The sequence below is a fragment of the Gadus chalcogrammus genome, chromosome 15 (genome assembly GCF_026213295.1).
Source record: "Gadus chalcogrammus isolate NIFS_2021 chromosome 15, NIFS_Gcha_1.0, whole genome shotgun sequence".
In the NCBI taxonomy this organism is placed as follows: Eukaryota; Metazoa; Chordata; class Actinopteri; order Gadiformes; family Gadidae; genus Gadus; species Gadus chalcogrammus.
Window position 1 is genome coordinate 13,864,745 of NC_079426.1, and position 16,988 is coordinate 13,881,732.

Consider the following 16,988-nt stretch of genomic DNA (forward strand, 5'->3'; position numbering starts at 1 on the left):
GAAGGAAAAAGTTACAAAATTATCTTTACGCCTTTCTTCAAAAAGGCCGCTATCGACGACTTTCAGTTTGTTGTTATTCTGCTTTACGTTCTCGCGAGACTCGGTTCGGGTACGTTTGTTCCTGTTCACCTGACGTGCGTCTGACAGAAAGCCTGCCGGAGTGTTCCTAGTACTACAGATGGTGGCGGAGCAGAGCTACTGTACAACGCTAACGGGCGGCGGAGACCAAGAAGAAGTAGCCGCTGAAGAAGAGCCAGCAGTGGCCGAGGAGGAGGAGTAGTAGTAGCTTGGAAGTCTCAATTCTTGCACATCTCAACACATTGCTCATATCGGCGGTGATCTACACAAACACCTAATAAAAAGAGAAGGGAGAAGTAGAGGAAGATGGCGGCCGCGGCCTCGCCGGGCTCCGGCTCGTCCGCCGCCTCAGACTGGGCTGTGCTGAGAGATGGCTGCCTGCGCTGCGACGAGCAGGGCCTGCGAAGCCTCTCGTACCACCCGGCCCTCAACGCTATCCTGGCCGTCACCAGCCGGGGTAGTATTAAAGTCATTGACGGGACATCTGGGGCAATCCTGCAGGCGTCGGCGCTACACGGTCAGTTCCCCTGAGAAGACGTGACAGGCCTTTTTTAATCGCAAACTTGTTTCCCCACAACCTAAACACCCCCGGTTGTCAACAACCACTCATCCCCGGGTTAACGTTAAGCTAGTGCTAGGCTAGCGGCATGGCTCTTCAGGCCTTTGTAGATCATCCTGGAAAGGGTGATTGTGTGCAATTGCATCAGGATATCGCAGTTAATACAACGTGTTTCTGTGATCACCCCATGAGGCGTGTGCTTCTTGTGCTATATTTTAATCTAATATGATCCATTACTGACATCCTGGTAACAGCTAACTCTGCTAGCGTAGCGTTAGCATAGCGGTCTACCCAAAACCAGCACGCCTTATATTACAGTCAGTGTAATGTTAGAATATATGGTTGTACATCGTTTGGAGATGAGGTGGTTCAACCGTTTCCATTGTAACAGTGTAACATTGTTGACATACGTCTTTCAATGCACTGTGATTCAAGCGGGGTGGGTGTACTTGTACCGCCACTAGTTCTACTACCACCTTGTAGCTGCTGAAATATCCCGCATACTGTCACTCATCTAGGGGCATGTTATTTGGGTGTAGCATGACGTACCTTACTTGACATAAGTCATTGATTTGGGATGCGTTTTTTTTTAACCTATCTATAAGCCTCATAATAGTATGAATCGATAAATGGACAGTTTCAGCATTTTACCATTGCGTAACGTTGCACGTTAATGCACACGTTTGTCAAGGAAGCGAGTTCTTGATTCGATCAGCTTTCTACATATTGGAGTATACATTTCATAATTGTAAACTAGCATGTGATGCCCAGTCCTGAATATTTTGAATGCATCTGTTTTTAGTTGATAACAACATTTTAGTGAAGCATGTACATTCGTGGTGTTATTTAGAGTAGATGCAACGTGTACTATTGCACAATGTGCTGTTCAATCTCAAAAAGAAACACACCAGGCTTTCAATATATAGTATATGAAGTTATTTATTGACCCTTCACCTGCTGACTGCATGTTTCTTTAGCCTTTTTGTCCCCAAGATACCCTTTAGTGACATGCTTTTTTGGAGCATTAGAAAATTGTCTGAGTGCTGTACAGCATGTATCAGCATCTGTTGCGTTAGAGATTTAGTAGGTCCATATATGCTGTATTTCAGCCTCCACTTATGTTTACAGATGCTTTTTATAATTATAGGTAGTTTATTACAGTCTTGAGGTAACGGAACAAGCTTGTATTCAAGGGAAGTGTGAGCGATGGGTGATCATTTTCTGTGCATTATTTTGCATCATATACCATGTTGTAGCATTAGGACATTCCCAAGTACTGGCCCCTTAAAGGAACCTTATGCCACACCATACTTAAACCAAATGGGCTGATGCCTAGCCTACATGTCCCTCAATGATATCCCTGCTTGCCTATTGCTCTGGTCAGACGATTCTAATATCAACATTGATTCCCAATTTAAATATTAATTACATCAGAATTTCCTTCTGGATCAATGACCTAATTTGATCTCTACCTAGCCTAACCTCAACATAACATTGAGGTTGACTGTTTGTTATCCATGCACAGCTTCCATAAATCCATTCTCTTTGCTGCTTTATTAATGTGAACTTGAATCGAATCAATCATAACACCATGGATTCCATTTTTCTTTTTACTTAATTTGATATTTTATTCACGGTACAACACTGTACCTTATTCTTGGGAGAGCTTAGGCCCTTAGAGCTAAGGAGTGTTGGCTAATGTGAGCGTTTTCAGACTATAATTATGAACTCTCATAGCTACTACGTGGATGTGTTTACATATGTTATAACTCTGGCCTTTCACCAGGAAGAATGAAAGTCTTAAAGAAATGTGTATCTCGAGTCAAAGAGCTTTCAAACCTAATATAATTTTTAAGTCTGAAAAATAAAAAAGGCTTTTCTGGAGTTACGAAAACATTGCAGTGTTTGTAAGTATCAGACCACAAGCCAATCCAATGGTTATGTTACTACTATTTACTTACTTGTTTTTTTTCACTATTTTCCACAGTCACTTGCAGAGTTGTTTCATAACCATGATATTAAAGAGTAAGGTAGGAGTTAGGGCATCTCGCTCGAGGTGACTACTCTAGACTGAGGACATTGGGGTTTGAACCCAGAATCTTGAACACTCACTTAACAATCCTGCCCACGCAGCCTCTGTTCTCCTAATGTCCACACTCAAATAGCTCTGACCTTATGCCTGATGTTTGCTGTTCTCTCTCTATGTATTCTCTCTCAGCCAAACCCGGTGGTCGTGTCCGATGCCAGTATTTCCCAGCGGTTGACAAGGTGCTCTTCGTGGATGACTATGTGGTCGGGTGCAGGAAGGACCTGAACGGCATCCTCCTGCTGGACACCGCCCTGCAGCCACCAGCCTCCAAACCAGAGGACATGGTCCAGTTGGAGCTGCCCGTCACAGAAGTAAGATTGATTAATCTTTTGTGTTGAGGAGCTGTCATTGACACGGCAGATATTGGGAGGGTCTCTATGCCGGTGTTGGTTGGTTTATTTTTGTCCGTGATTCTAATAGGTGCGTGTGATCTACGGTGGTGGCCTCTAGATGCTACTTGATGATGTACACGCACGGCCCACCTAAGGTGGCTTTTTGACCCCCCCACTGTATGTTGATGACGTAGACACTAATGGCCTACCCAGTGTTTTTTTCACACAGAAAATAATTCAGCTTTTGTTTCCTCTTTCCTCTCGTTTACAGTTGTTTGTTTGAATGAATGAATACACATGTCTGATCAATATGTAGCCGCAGTTGTTCATGAATGTTCACCTCTTTGTAGAGGACATGCTAACTCGTGGCTCCAAATAATATCAAGTGTTCCATCAATGTTATCATATATTTCTTTAGAGAAATCATCCCCCACCAATCCCCCTTTTCTTGTTAATCTTGGGAAAAATTAAATGGGAGTTTCTTGTAGTGTTTATAGTATGATTCTTTTGGCCAGAATTCTTTTTTTTTTTTTAAGAGTTAAAGGGTGTTTTCATTGCTAACATTATAAAATCACTATCGTTCAGCATTGAACATAGATATTTCTATGTACTTTGAAGATTAGAGATAAAAAACAGAATTACTTCTTCACGTCCCCACGTCAGTCAAAGCTCTAACGATTTCTTTCGATGCATGAAGAAAAAAAAAAGATAAGCTCTGCATCATCTTATATAGTGATGACTGTGACTGGATTCTACAAGGAGCACTTGAAAACTTGCGTTAGCATGTGGCAACGTGGACGAAACAGTCGTCCTGGCTCACGTTTACCGTATCTTTTCAAACCATAGCAAAATACACATTTTCGACCAATGTTTCACGGCTGAGGCACGGCAAAAATTGACTTTAAAAGTATTGTTCTGTCATGTCGTTATCACAATAAATAAATAAAATAATCTCAGCATGCTGTAGCATCAATGACAGATGGTACAGTCCAAACTTCAATCCAAACTACCACCCAGTGCTAATTTGGATTGAAACATTTATTTGGTTCTTCAAATCACTCTTCTGATGGCATTGAGAGATACTTGGCCGACAGGCACCCTGTACCAATTCCGTGTACTTTTTTATCTGGTCTTTTAAATCTTTTCTTTCAATATGTTATGAATCTCTTCCACCTCCTCCTCCATGGTTACCACTAAAAGTATCAGATGATATTTTTTGGTAATTTTATTGAAATGTAAAACCTTTTTTTCCATGCCCAAATACTGTCCCGTGTATTAGGCTGGGACACCAGCCTAATACGTCTTATCTTTAGTGCCCTGCTGTGCAGTCGGTTTGAGATGGAATTGATCAAATAAACACCTGAAAATGCAGAGTAGTGCTATTTCTTTTCCAGGCTACTATCAGTTCTCCTTTCCATTTTTAAAATTGTCTTACTTAACAGTTAAAGTTAAAAACGATATTTCAGCACTTTCAGAGGGAGAAAGCCTTGAAAGTTCGATATGTCTTGGCGATGCCCCTAATTTAAAGACAGAAAATAGTTGGGTCCCTTGAAAGTAACTGATCGGTCCTAATTGGAGGACGCGGGCGTAAACATGTGACAACTGTTGCTTACTGCCACTCGGACTGTGTGACTGTCTCTGTACATGGCTACACTTGTAGGCCTCTCACACATGAACTCAGGATGACTCGGAAGAATCAGGTCTGAAGATGATCAGGAGTTGCCTTTTCACACATGCAACACAAAACAGGAGATAAGCTGTATCAGGCTTGCTCACACATATTTGAGATCCTCTGTATACTTTAGGTAAGGGATGGCGCCTGTGTAGAAGGCAGGAAAGAACGCAAAAAGTATGCAGACGAAGGTGCAGCGCTTTGATTACTACACATCGAAGATGGCGATGATGAAAAACCTAATCAACCCGTCCGCAACATGCCCACTAGCTGAAAATTCTCATAGTCTTCGATCTTCAGACTTTGGCCCCGACCACACGGAGCCGATTCTTTGGTGAAACAGCATAAGTCTTGTGCGGTTTCGGCCGACCATCCAGGCGGATCCGGTGGATCCGGTGCCCGATACCGCACTTTTCTGAAACCATGTCACAGGGTGGTTTCAAATATATCTGGACAAATGCGGTTTCGTGTTAGGATTCGTGTGGACACCTGAAACGCCAACGATGTCGTCATTGCCCCGCCACCAGCTGGGCGACGTCAGAGTTGCGTTGAATATATATATATATATATATATTTTTTCTTTTTTCTTTTTATTCTTTTTGTAGCCCCTTGATGAATTGAATTACAATTGAATTACAATTTAAAAGGTTGAATCTCCTCATGTTTGCATATGCGCTCAGGCTTTTGTGGAGAACCAGAGCGTTGAATATTTACTACAGGGTTTCTACAGCTCGATGGGTTTTCGCGTTGAGTCCTTTTTAACGGAGATATTCTTGAAACGCATGAAAGGAAAACGGAGGGTTAAATATAATTTTCGTGTCTGGACTGTATGTTTGTAAACAGCGAGCAGGCTTTATGCCATCCTCGCCTCTTCTTCTTTTTGCGGGAGTTCTGTAGCAGGAGCAGCGCCCCTCATGGGCATGGAATGTGAACCACATCGTTTCTACATCTCGATGCGGTTTCGCAATGAATCCGTCTTTATGGAGATATTCCTGAACTGCATAAAACGAAAACAGATCGGGCCTAAGAGCTGGTTGATTTGGTCTGACCTCCATTGTGCTATCAGGGTAATGGAAACACCATGACAGTGAGGATCTATATAATTAAGATATGCTAGATAGATAAATAGCTTGTTGGCTAGTCATTTTTCTGGCTAAGTAGCTACACTACTGCAATGGAGAGGATTTCTCTTAGTTTCTCAGGAAACGGGAAAGAACATAATATTATGTTACCTCAACGAAACTTTGAGACCATCTTAACATAATAATTTCTCATTTTGAAACATATCCTTTTTGACAAGGAAGCACAAAGTAGAAGTGGTAGTATTTAAATTATTTATTCATATCGAGCACTTCATTGGTATTAATTGGTAATTTGGTCTGTCGTCCTAACCTGAGACTTTATCAGACTTTTAACATATTTTTCTAATGTGTGTGTGTTTGTTTTCTGTGTCCAGGCGCAGCAGATGCTGTGTGCGTGTCAGGAGAAGATCGATGTCTCCAACACAGAGGGCTACGACCTCTTCATCACACAACTCAAAGAGGGAGTGAAGAATACCTCACACGAGACGGCAGCCAATCACAAAGTAGCCAAGGTGAGTCCCATAACACGCCTCCCTCAAAGGAACCCAGACATGCTACTTTCTCTTTTATGTGTGTGTTGTGTCTGTCCAGACATGTTGGCAAATGGAGTGGAATCGCAACGACAGCAAAAATGTGATGCAATAATTTTTTAGAATTTGTGGTTGCCCTCAGAGATGCTATAGTGTGCACGCATGTACAATGATAAAATCCCCGCCTGGAAGTAACTGGGGAGAGGAGCTGAAATCCGCCTGCAGCACTGGATGTTTCCCATGTTACCTTTTTTAATTAACGTCCTTTTATTCGCCGGGGGATATCCCACAGTACCCAAGTTCTACATGGGAATCTCAATTTCGCATTGTTGGTACGATGTTCACTGTAACCCTCCCATACAACCGCAAGTGAAACTAACTTCATTACTTTTAGAATTAAACACAGAGTGAAACTAACTGGCTATCTAGAATATCGGCTAGATAGTGGTTCTCATGACAAGCTGGAGCTGAGAGATAAAGCTAGGTAATAACCTTGTCTTCTCCCCACACACTTCTAATCAGTCGAGTCAATGTTATTCGCATAACCCTTCATCAGTTACAGGCCATATTTTATTATTATCCCCCAAACCCATGTCCTCCAAGGAGGAAGGAAAAAATGCTTAATTATCATAGAAGAAACCTTGAGAAGGAACGCAGAGAGAGCCCCCCCCCTTCTTGGTATGGGGAGGGGTGCAACAGGTGCCATAATGGATAATGCATAATGGTAGAATTACATGACAGTAAAATGATTAGTTAGTAGGCTCTCGGGCACATTCATCATTTATAACCATGTCATACATCTTCACAACAATTAGCATAATTCCTGAATTTTGCAAACTCTTATACAACTCTGTCTGCAGTTTCACTTTCTCTGCACAAGTCTCTCCTTGTCCTTAGGAGCATGGGTACAAGCAGAAACCCTTTTTATCTCTGCTCATATAATCTGCTGTGGTGGCTGTTCCTATGCCCTGTCTCTTGCTAGCTGCGTTGTCATGCACTTCGGCCTCATAACAGGCTAGAAGGGGAAGCTAACAGGCTAGGTAGCGGCCTAGCGACCTTGCGTCAAGCACAAAAAGAAAAGGGGGCAGCAGAGGTGCAGCCCTTCTGTCATTATGATGGAGAGAGGAAGGTTGTGTGCGTGTGAGTGAGAGAATGTCTTAATGGAGTGGGCAGGTGCATTCATCACAAGCGTGTGTGTGTGTGTGTGTGTGTGTGTGTGTGTGTGTGTGTGTGTGTGTGTGTGTGTGTGTGTGTGTGTGTGTGTGTGTGTGTGTGTGTGTGTGTGTGTGTGTGTGTGTGTGTGTGTGTGTGTGTGTGTGTGTGTGGAAGAGCCGTGTCATAGCAAGTGGGTTGTCATCTCCCCCGGCACCGTGCACTAGCATGCACGTGTCGGCGCGTTGTTCGCAGCAGCGCTACGAAGGCAGCCCTGACTGCAGTAAGCCAGCTCTGCAGACCACAGCAGCATATTAATAGCCTGGCTGGGGCCGGGGAACAAGCAGAGCCGCTGTCTCTTAGGGCCACTGTCCATCTCCCACAGAGACAAGAGACCATAGAGCATCTTCCCACAGCACCCAGTGTCCTTACTCATGTTATCATGTGGTAGATGAAGTGATCTGCTTTTCACCCGGTTGAAGTCTTGAATGTTAAGTTGTTCTTTCAAGAGCCACCACATATTTTATAATATATATCCTTTAATAGTTAATTTCAAATTAACTTGTCCTTACAGCTTACTGTGTTTTTAGATGTGTGATTTCTTATTATCACAACCAAGATACAGTATCTTGTTTATGATAATGTGCAGAATTAACATATTATACAGCACATTTGGAATTTAATTCACTTTGGATTTCAGTTGACCAGGATGGCTACCACCTGTCAGTGCGTATATGCTGGCCACCGGCACGGTTAAATGATGCTCATGAGTCCTGGATCTGTGTCCCTCATTGTGTTGAGTAGAAGAGAGGTTTATTCTCAATCTCTCTCTGTTGGCCCCTCAGAATTATCACCATTATCAGCCTTCTCTTATTCTTCTTACTGTCTTTACCCTGGCTCTCGTTCGCACCCTTTCTCTCCGTCTCTGTCTCTTTACCAGCTCTATGCCTCTCTATTTCTGCCACTGCTTGTCTTCTTGTTGTTGACAGAACACAATGAGTTGCGTACATTAATGGATCAAGAATGTGTTTTTAATAGCGGTTAATTGTGCACTCGACATACGTTCAGCTGCGGCTCAACCTAGAAGCCCTACAATTAGCAAGAACATGGCAATCCCTCATTCTAAAGGCCCTATACTTCCCGTCCACTCACTCACTCACACACACTCAGACGCTGTACTTTAAAATACCAAATTTGTCCATGATATATCTAGATGTTGTGTTTATTCAATAATATATTCTAAGCATTTAATTCATTTCTCAACATCTGTCGATTGTTTTGTGTTGCCGGGAAACCAATGCAGGGTGCAGCATGCCGGCCTGTGTTGTACTGTCTCTGTATGCGTGCTTCCTCCCACTGCCCCCCCCCCCCCCCCCCTCCTCCTCTGGCAGAGACCCCAGACTGCGCTGCCGTAAGGGTCTTGGCTCGTGTCCCTGTAGATGGATCTAGCGTTTAACTTCCAGCCGACCTCTCAGGCATCGCTACTGTACAGCCTCTGGGTGGCATCTGGGCTACGGGGGGGGGGGGGGGACTGCCGCTGCTTACTCAACAGTATTCTCTGCATGTTGTAATGTGAAGGGATTTTACTTAGAAGCTTAACGGTGTCTTCAAAAAGGGTTGGCCGATTACGGCGTTGGTCTATGCTGTGTGAAGGTCATAGGTCATAACCTCCCTCCTTCCTCTCCATCCCCCCCCCCCACCAGTGGGCCACAGTGACCCTGCACCTCCCCCACCATGTCCTGAGGCTGGTGGCCGGCGCCGTGGTCAACGAGCTGAAGAAGATCAACCAGAACGTGGCGGCCCTCTCCGTGGCCTCCTCCATCATGGACCGCCTTTCCTACCTCCTCGCCAGCGCCCGACCGGAACTGGGGGTGGGCCCTGGTCGTTCTGTAGACAGGTAAGCCCCCCCCCCCCCCCCCATCTCTTATGAGTGACCCTTGAGCGAGCCACTGCTGCTCACATGATGGACCCCTTCTCCACCTGCACCTTCACCTTTGAATACTTGCACCAAGAATATCTTCCCCGTGGTCTGTAGAAATGGTTGTGACTGTCGAGCTGTTATACGGGAGTGGTCCACATAATGAGTAGCAGCCTTAGGTAAGCTGAGTCAAGGTTCTTCGGTGTAGTCAATAATTGCTAACGCCTAGGAGAGGTTATTTATACCGTGAAACTCAGCAATTTTTCTAATATAATAAGAGTTCTGCTATATATGCGCGTTGGGACAGAGTCATGAACAACATCATCTCATTGAATAGTTGGACTATTGACGTCATTGTTCCGGGGTTTCTATTGTCCATTTGTCTGATGTATTCAATTATACAGGTACTAAGTACTACTGTATTTTGAGTTTGACATCCCCCTAAAAGGAGTTTACTGTAAATATAATGTTGAATGAATTACTATGAAGGCTTTACTACAAGAGATTGAGACCAGCGCATTGGTGTGCTCAACTATTCTTGCTCCGTCCGATTTTACGTTGGCGGAAAGATCGCCCGACAATCCTGGAATCCTTTTGATAATACATCAAAAGTACACTGATTTGATCATTTGAGATACTGGTTCAACTCTATTGATTTATGAAATCTTGGAGTGGATTGTTGGTGAGGTCAAAACAGTTTAATTTTAAGTTTTTCTGACATGAAATGGAGGATTTATTGTGGTAGTCGGTAATTTGACACAGCTTTTTTCCTGCAGTGGTGTGTGTGTGGCGCACTATGTTGAGCATGTTTGCGGTGTGTTTGCATGGTGCTTATATGTACGTGTAAATGTAATATACATCTGTGTGCGAACGCAGAGAGTTATCAGCTAATTTGATCACTGATTCCAGTAGTATATGTATTATGTACACATACTACTACTACTATTCCAACAGAAATGGTTCCATAACAATACAACAGTGCAATATGTAGCCAACCCATTATCTGGGTTTCAGAATACTGTTACTTCTGTTCTACACAACCAAATGTGTTAAGTCACTGTTACGTTTCACTCTTTAGTGTGTGTGTGTGTGTGTGTGTGTGTGTGTGTGTGTGTGTGTGTGTGTGTGTGTGTGTGTGTGTGTGTGTGTGTGTGTGTGTGTGTGTGTGTGTGTGTGTGTGTGTGTGTGTGTGTGTGTGAGAATTGCATTTCAGGATGACCAACATTATTTCAAATACTTAAATTGTTCCTGGCTGATTGCAGTGGCACTGCTGGATTGCTGCATGTAGGGGAAACACTAGTATGATCTAGCAGGATTAGGTTCGGGTGTTTGACTTCTTACTGATGATTCTGGGGTTGAACATCATTGTCTAATGTCTAATGTTGAGGCATCCTTTAGCCAGAACCCTACCTTCACATAAATAACATGACTCAAAAAACAAACCTCACTCTAAGTCACTTTGTATTCAGGATAACATGTCCCCATAATGAGTGCAATAATAAAGCTTATAAAAAATGTGTGTGCTTTCCTACAGGTCACTGATGTACAGTGAGGCCAACCGGAGGGAGACCTTCACATCCTGGCCCCACGCCGGGTACCGCTGGGCCCAGCCCGACCCCATGGCCCAGGCTGGCTTCTACCACCAGGTACCCCTCTCCGGAGCCCCCAACACGTACATAGCCTGAACTGTTAATTCACCCAATGAGTGCTTTTGGTTTTGGTTTATAATTTATTGAAGAATTCATGAATCGAGTTGTGTGGTGATGTTTCCTGCCTGTTGGTTAAAATCCATTAAAGGCATCTTTATTGATCCATCAATCTTTATTTATAGTGCTTTTCCTGCTGGGCAGCTATTCAAACAATGCATTGGAAATCAAAATAGATGCATATTACTTGATAAAAATGAAATGTGTATTTTAAGAATTTGTTAAAAAATGTCACTGTGGTGGAAAGGCATCATAATCACTCCGGTTCCCCTGCAGCCGGCCTCTACAGGTGACGACCGGGCCATGTGCTTCACCTGCAGCGTCTGTCTGGTCTGCTGGGAGCCCACAGATGAACCCTGGTCAGTCACACCACTATCTCTGGTTTCCTTCAGACGATGTCTTTAGCCATGTGAAACCATGTACTCGTATCGTCTGGCCAATGTCTTTCCAACTTAAGCATATACCGGTACTTGTTTCCTTTAGCGAATGAATTTAACTTTAACCTTGTGTAGGCACTTGTTCAACATGTAGGTGTAGCATGATTAGCTACATGGCTAACGCCAAACTAGTTGCCCCTCGGTAATTGCATATTCCACAATAATACAAACCTAACAATCGATGGTTGTCTAAATCTTAAGTTTAAAGCACTTTGTATTTTACTTCCCATAATATTCTTTCACCGTCGGTCTACCACCACTGCAGTCCCCTCTCTCATAGATGTACCTCTTTGTCTCTCACTCTTCTCCCTTGCTTCTCCCACCAGGTCTGAACACGAGCGACATTCCCCAAACTGTCCGTTCGTGAAGGGTGAGCACACACAGAACGTGCCGCTGTCGGTCACGTTGGCAACCAGCCCCGCCCAGTTCCCAAGCGGTGCAGACGCCTCAGACAAGATCGCCTGCTATGGCTTCGGGAGTTGCCCCCACTTCCTGGCCGCCGCCACAAAGAGGGGCAAGATTTGCATCTGGGACGTCTCCAAGATGATGAGGGTAGGTCACGGCATTGGTCAGTCTTGAGTTCACCTGCCTGTGTCTAACTCTTTTTTAATGACTTTAACTTGCCATTAACCCTTTATCTCTGGCTGTATTTTGATACGTCTGTTGGTGAACACACTGTTGCATAACCCTGATCCAGGTGCACCTGAAGTTCGAGATCAACCCGTACGACCCGGCCATCCTGAGCCAGATCGTCCAGAGTGGCAGCGACCACAACCAGCAGATGCTGACAGAGTCCCGGAGGCCCACCCTGGCCTGGCTGGAGGAGTCCTCCACCTGCTCAGACCTCCCCAAGCTGGAGGGAGACAGGTCAGTACGCACCGGAGCTAAGATGCTCACACACTGATGCATAGATGCTAGCACACACTTAAGCTAACACGATAGAAATGTAAGCATGATAAGATGGTGCTAACACAGGGAAGCTAAAATGCCAACAAATTGATGACACAAGGAGGCTAACGCACTGATGCTAAGACAATACCAATGTGCTGAAGCCAAGACTCCAACATGTGTTCAGTGTTTCCCCTAGGATGGAGTTGCAGCAGAGGTGAAATGTTGTTGTTTTCTTCGCTCGCAATTATTCTTTTGTTGGCACCCTGCCAGGAGGTTTCTATGTGTCTGCCGGAAACAGAAGGGTGTACATACAGTACATTTGTGCACAGTAATGAGCAGGGGAAATATGGAGAGATTCAACATCACAAGTATAATCTTTAAAACAATTATTTACATTTATTTAACAAAAAATATATGATATCAACAACCACCCTATACAGTAAAATCACATAACACAAATATTACAACAATCGAAAAGGTCTGTCCCTCAAACCAATGCATCTTCCCACTCCCTCCCCTCTCCCCATCACAAAGGTTGTAGTAGGACCATAAAGATGTCATGCCTCTATTGAACAAGGTCTCTAGAGTCAATAATGGCAACGCTACTGAAATTGTTGCAAAAAAAAATTATATTGACATTATGCTAAAAATCAATTCGTTAAAAATAAGTAGAGATATATTTTTCAAAACTAAAGGTTGCAGTAAGACCATAAAGAGTCCATGCCTATATGGAAAACGTTTTGGGGATTTAGAGTCAACAGTTGCGACACTACTGAAATTTTGCCTTTGTGGTCGTTTTCAGTTTTGCACTTTGCAGACGGTCCCTAAGCTCGCGGCTAAAAGCCGACAGCTCATAGAAGCCAATGCAATTCACCGATCGATAAAGACGGCTCGTTTGGATGAAAACAATGCTGTAGCTGGTTCTCTAGATTACTTCACTCAATTGTGTCACAACGATGTTTCACTGATGATCCATTGAACCACATACTCACAATCTGCCAATTTATTTCCAACTTTACGGAAGTTCCTCTCCGTTTATATGCTTTACTCAGGTGTGTGAATTGACCTGGATATGAAGCGTCCGTAGCGCAGAATTACGTTTGTTTCTAAAGAGGAGACGGAGCTCTCCTCTCCGTTTATATGCTTTACCCAGGTCTGTGGAGTGACCCTGATGTGAAGCGTCCGTGGCGCAAAATAATATAAAATTCGTTTTTTAAAGAGATAAGAAGGAGCTCTCCTCTCCTCTCCGTTTATATGCTTTACCCGCAAGTGTGTGAATTGATCTGGATATGTAGCGCAAAATAATATTCCATTTGTAATTCAAACAGAAGCTGAAGCTCTCCTCTCCTCCTCTCCGCTCTCCTCCTGTTAAAAAAAAGATTCAGCTGCGGCGGTCATATTTCTGCCAGGTGCATATAGAGGAAACACTGGTGTTCCTAAAAATCGTTCAAAGTCACTGAAGCTAAGATCCTAACACACCAAGGGAACAGTGACACAAATGCAGCACAGTGATATTTGGTCGCTGCACAATGAAACGTATCTTTATTCAATTTTAATGTCTGCCCCTTATGTGTGTGTGTGTGTGTGTGTTGTTTTTCCAGTGATGACCAGTTGGAGGACTCGGACAGTGAAGAGCATTCCAGATCAGAGTCGGTAACAGGTACGCAAAATCAAGTTCTTTTCTAAAAATGGGAAGTCTAGTCTGTCGATTTTCCTTCTGAGGTAAAATGCAAAATAGTAGTCCTAGCCAAAGTTGTAAAACAGGATGAACAGCGTCCTGTAAACCGGTGCATTGGTTTCCCTGTGCCCCTAGGCCAAGCGTCCCAGCGGGAGGGCATGGAGGTGAGTCTGGGGGTGACGGCGCTCAGCGTGCTGCAGCAGCCGGAGAAGCTGCAGTGGGAGGTGGTGGCCAGCGTGCTGGAGGACACGGTGAAGAACCTCGAGGAGCTGGGGGCCAACCCCTCGCTGGGCCACCAGGCCAACAAGCCCCACGGCCACGACAAGGCCAAGGACAAATTCCAGGACCACCACAACATTCCCTTCCCCTGCCTGCTGGCCGGAGGCCTGCTCAGCTACCGCCCGCCGGCAACCCCCGCCCCCACGGCGGGCCCCGCGCCGGCCCGCCGGACCACCGACTGTCCCCCTCTCAGGACTCAAAGCCCCGTCCCCGGCCCCCTGCAGGACCCCGGCAGCCCCGTGCAGATGGAGACCAGCGCCCCCCCCTCGCCCCTGCCGGCCACGCACCCCGAGGGGGTCTCCCCCGCCCCCACGCCCCCCTCGGCGCGCAGGACTATGCCCGTGCTGCTGCTGTACAGCATCAAGGAGGCGGAGGACGCCAAGTCCTCGGGGAAGGTGTTCGCCCAGATGAACAACCTGATGAGCAAGGGGCTCCACGAGGAGGGCTTCACCGTGCCCCAGATCATCGAGATGGAGTTCGACACGCACGAGCAGCTCCTCCTGCAGGACCCGCCCATCACCTACATCCAGCAGTTCGCCGACGCCGCCGCCAACCTGGCGGGCCTCGACGGCCACGGCGACAAGTGGAGCACGCTGGGGGCGCCCCCGGGTGCGGGCCTCCCGCGGCCCGGCGCCCTGGTGCAGTGTCTGCGGCTGCCCCGGCAGCTGGAGGAGGAGAACCTGTACGTGGACTCCATCACGCCGTGCTGGGACGGCGTGCACCTCCTGGTGGGCCTGCAGCCGTGCGGCGTGGAGAGCCTCAGCGCCATCAACCAGGTGGAGGCGCTCAACAACCTCAACCGCCTCAACTCGGCGCTCTGCAGCCAGCAGCCACCGGAGCCCGCGCACCCCTCCCTGGCCAACGGGGTGGAGGGCTGCTCGCCGCCGCAGACGCCGCTCATCCTCCCGCCGGCCCCCCCCCCCCAGCACCACCAGCAGCAGCAGCAGCAGCAGAGCCGGCCCCTGGGGAGCGGCGGCGGGGGCTATCTGGCGCTCTACAAGCTCAACTACTCCACGCGCATCGTCACGCTGGACGAGGAGCCCGTCAAGGTGCAGCAGATCCGGGACCCCCGCGACGCCGTCACCTCCCTCATGCTGCTGCCCCCGGACGTGCTGGACGGGCGGGAGGACGAGAGCGAGGAGGGGGCCCCCGACGAGGGCCTCCACAGCGGCGCCAAGGGCGTCTCCTCCGGCTTCGGGGCCGGGGGCTCGTCGGCGTGGACGGCCTGCGGCGCGCCCCCCGCAGAGAGCCTCACGGGGCCGTCGGCCTCCGCCTCGTCCAGCCCCAAGGAGGGGCGGCGGGCGGCGGTGACGGGCCTGGGACACCTGGTGGTGACCACGCAGGCCGGCTACATTATGATACTGGATCTGTCCACGCTGGAGATCCTGGCCAAGGTGGAGCCCCCCAAGAAGGAGGGCTCGGCGGAGGAGACCGACCCCTTCGTCTCTGTGACGTACTGCTCCGGGACTGACCGCCTGTGTGCCTGCACGCAAGGTGAGGACCTCGCAGAGGCCGGCTCATTGAGCTGCCTGTGTGATGGCTTGAAGGGGCTGTAAAATGACACCTGGTTTATCTCTGAATGGAAATGTACTGCAGCAAAAAACGACAGCGCAATTAAAACAAGACATAAGAGTGAAATATTACTCATTCGAATTGCCATGATATGTCCAACTATGTACCCAATATTATAATAGAACAAACAAAAATATGTAAAAAATATGTAAAAAAAAAAAGGATTATATGCAATGTATAATATAATGTATAATATGCTAATCGAGTAATAAAAGGTTTTAGTCGATCTTTTCTCACCAGTCGATCTTTTCTTAACTGCCGTCCTGCCCAGGTGGAGAACTTCATTTCCTTCAAATTGGAGGTGTGTGTGATGATCTAGACGACGGCGACATGTTTGTCGACGGCCCCCTGTCTAAAGGGGTTGAACAGCTGCTGGAGGGGTCCAAGCCCTCCTCCAATCCTTCCAGCCCTGGCATCACAGGTAGGAGCCGTCCATCAGTCCTCAGTCTGCTAAATGTTGTGGGGAGGGAGACTGAAATGATTCATTTGGATGGGTTTGGTCGATGAATGAAGTTATTTGCTAAAATATGTAAATGAATAATCAATGAAAATTTTGACACAATCATTACCTCCCCTTTCTTCTCCTCTTTCTCCTCCTCTTCTCTTCCACCTGCCCCCCCCCCCACCAGGAGTAGACCTCCTGGTGGACCAGGCCCCGACCACCGAGAGCCTGAGCTCCCTGGTGGAGCTGACGCGCTTCGAGACGCTGACGCCCCGCTTCTCTGCCACCGTGCCCCCCTGCTGGGTGGAGGTCCAGCAGGAGCAGCAGCAGAGGCGACACCCCCAGCACCTCCACCAGCAGCACCACGGGGACGCCGCCCAGCACACACGCACCTGGAAGCTGCAGAGCGACAGGTACATACCTCTCTGATCCCGGTTCTTGGGATTCAACTCTGAGTGGGGTTTTATAAACCTAGAAAATTCCCGTCATCATGCTCTCGCACCAGTTCAGCGGGCATCAGATCCAGCCCCCCGTGACCACTCATGGTGTGTGTGCTCTCCTTTCTCTCCTC

The 16,988-nt window shown here is 46.8% G+C and overlaps 1 protein-coding gene across 10 annotated transcripts in view; it reads left to right on the forward strand.

Moving 5' to 3' along the window:
* Positions 1–147: 147 nt before the first annotated feature.
* The window catches only part of birc6 (baculoviral IAP repeat containing 6), a 95,009-nt gene continuing 78,168 nt past the window's right edge, over positions 148–16,988 (forward strand). For all 10 annotated transcript variants that reach the window (XM_056609703.1, XM_056609710.1, XM_056609708.1 and 7 more), the window contains exons 1-12: positions 148–595; positions 2,856–3,037; positions 6,187–6,324; positions 9,198–9,391; positions 10,947–11,058; positions 11,395–11,477; positions 11,882–12,107; positions 12,253–12,422; positions 14,048–14,106; positions 14,260–15,897; positions 16,247–16,396; positions 16,605–16,830. In XM_056609703.1, coding sequence (XP_056465678.1) covers positions 385–595; positions 2,856–3,037; positions 6,187–6,324; positions 9,198–9,391; positions 10,947–11,058; positions 11,395–11,477; positions 11,882–12,107; positions 12,253–12,422; positions 14,048–14,106; positions 14,260–15,897; positions 16,247–16,396; positions 16,605–16,830 — 3,389 coding nt within the window. In that variant the 5' untranslated portion in view covers positions 148–384. The remainder of the gene's footprint in view (positions 596–2,855; positions 3,038–6,186; positions 6,325–9,197; positions 9,392–10,946; positions 11,059–11,394; positions 11,478–11,881; positions 12,108–12,252; positions 12,423–14,047; positions 14,107–14,259; positions 15,898–16,246; positions 16,397–16,604; positions 16,831–16,988) is intronic.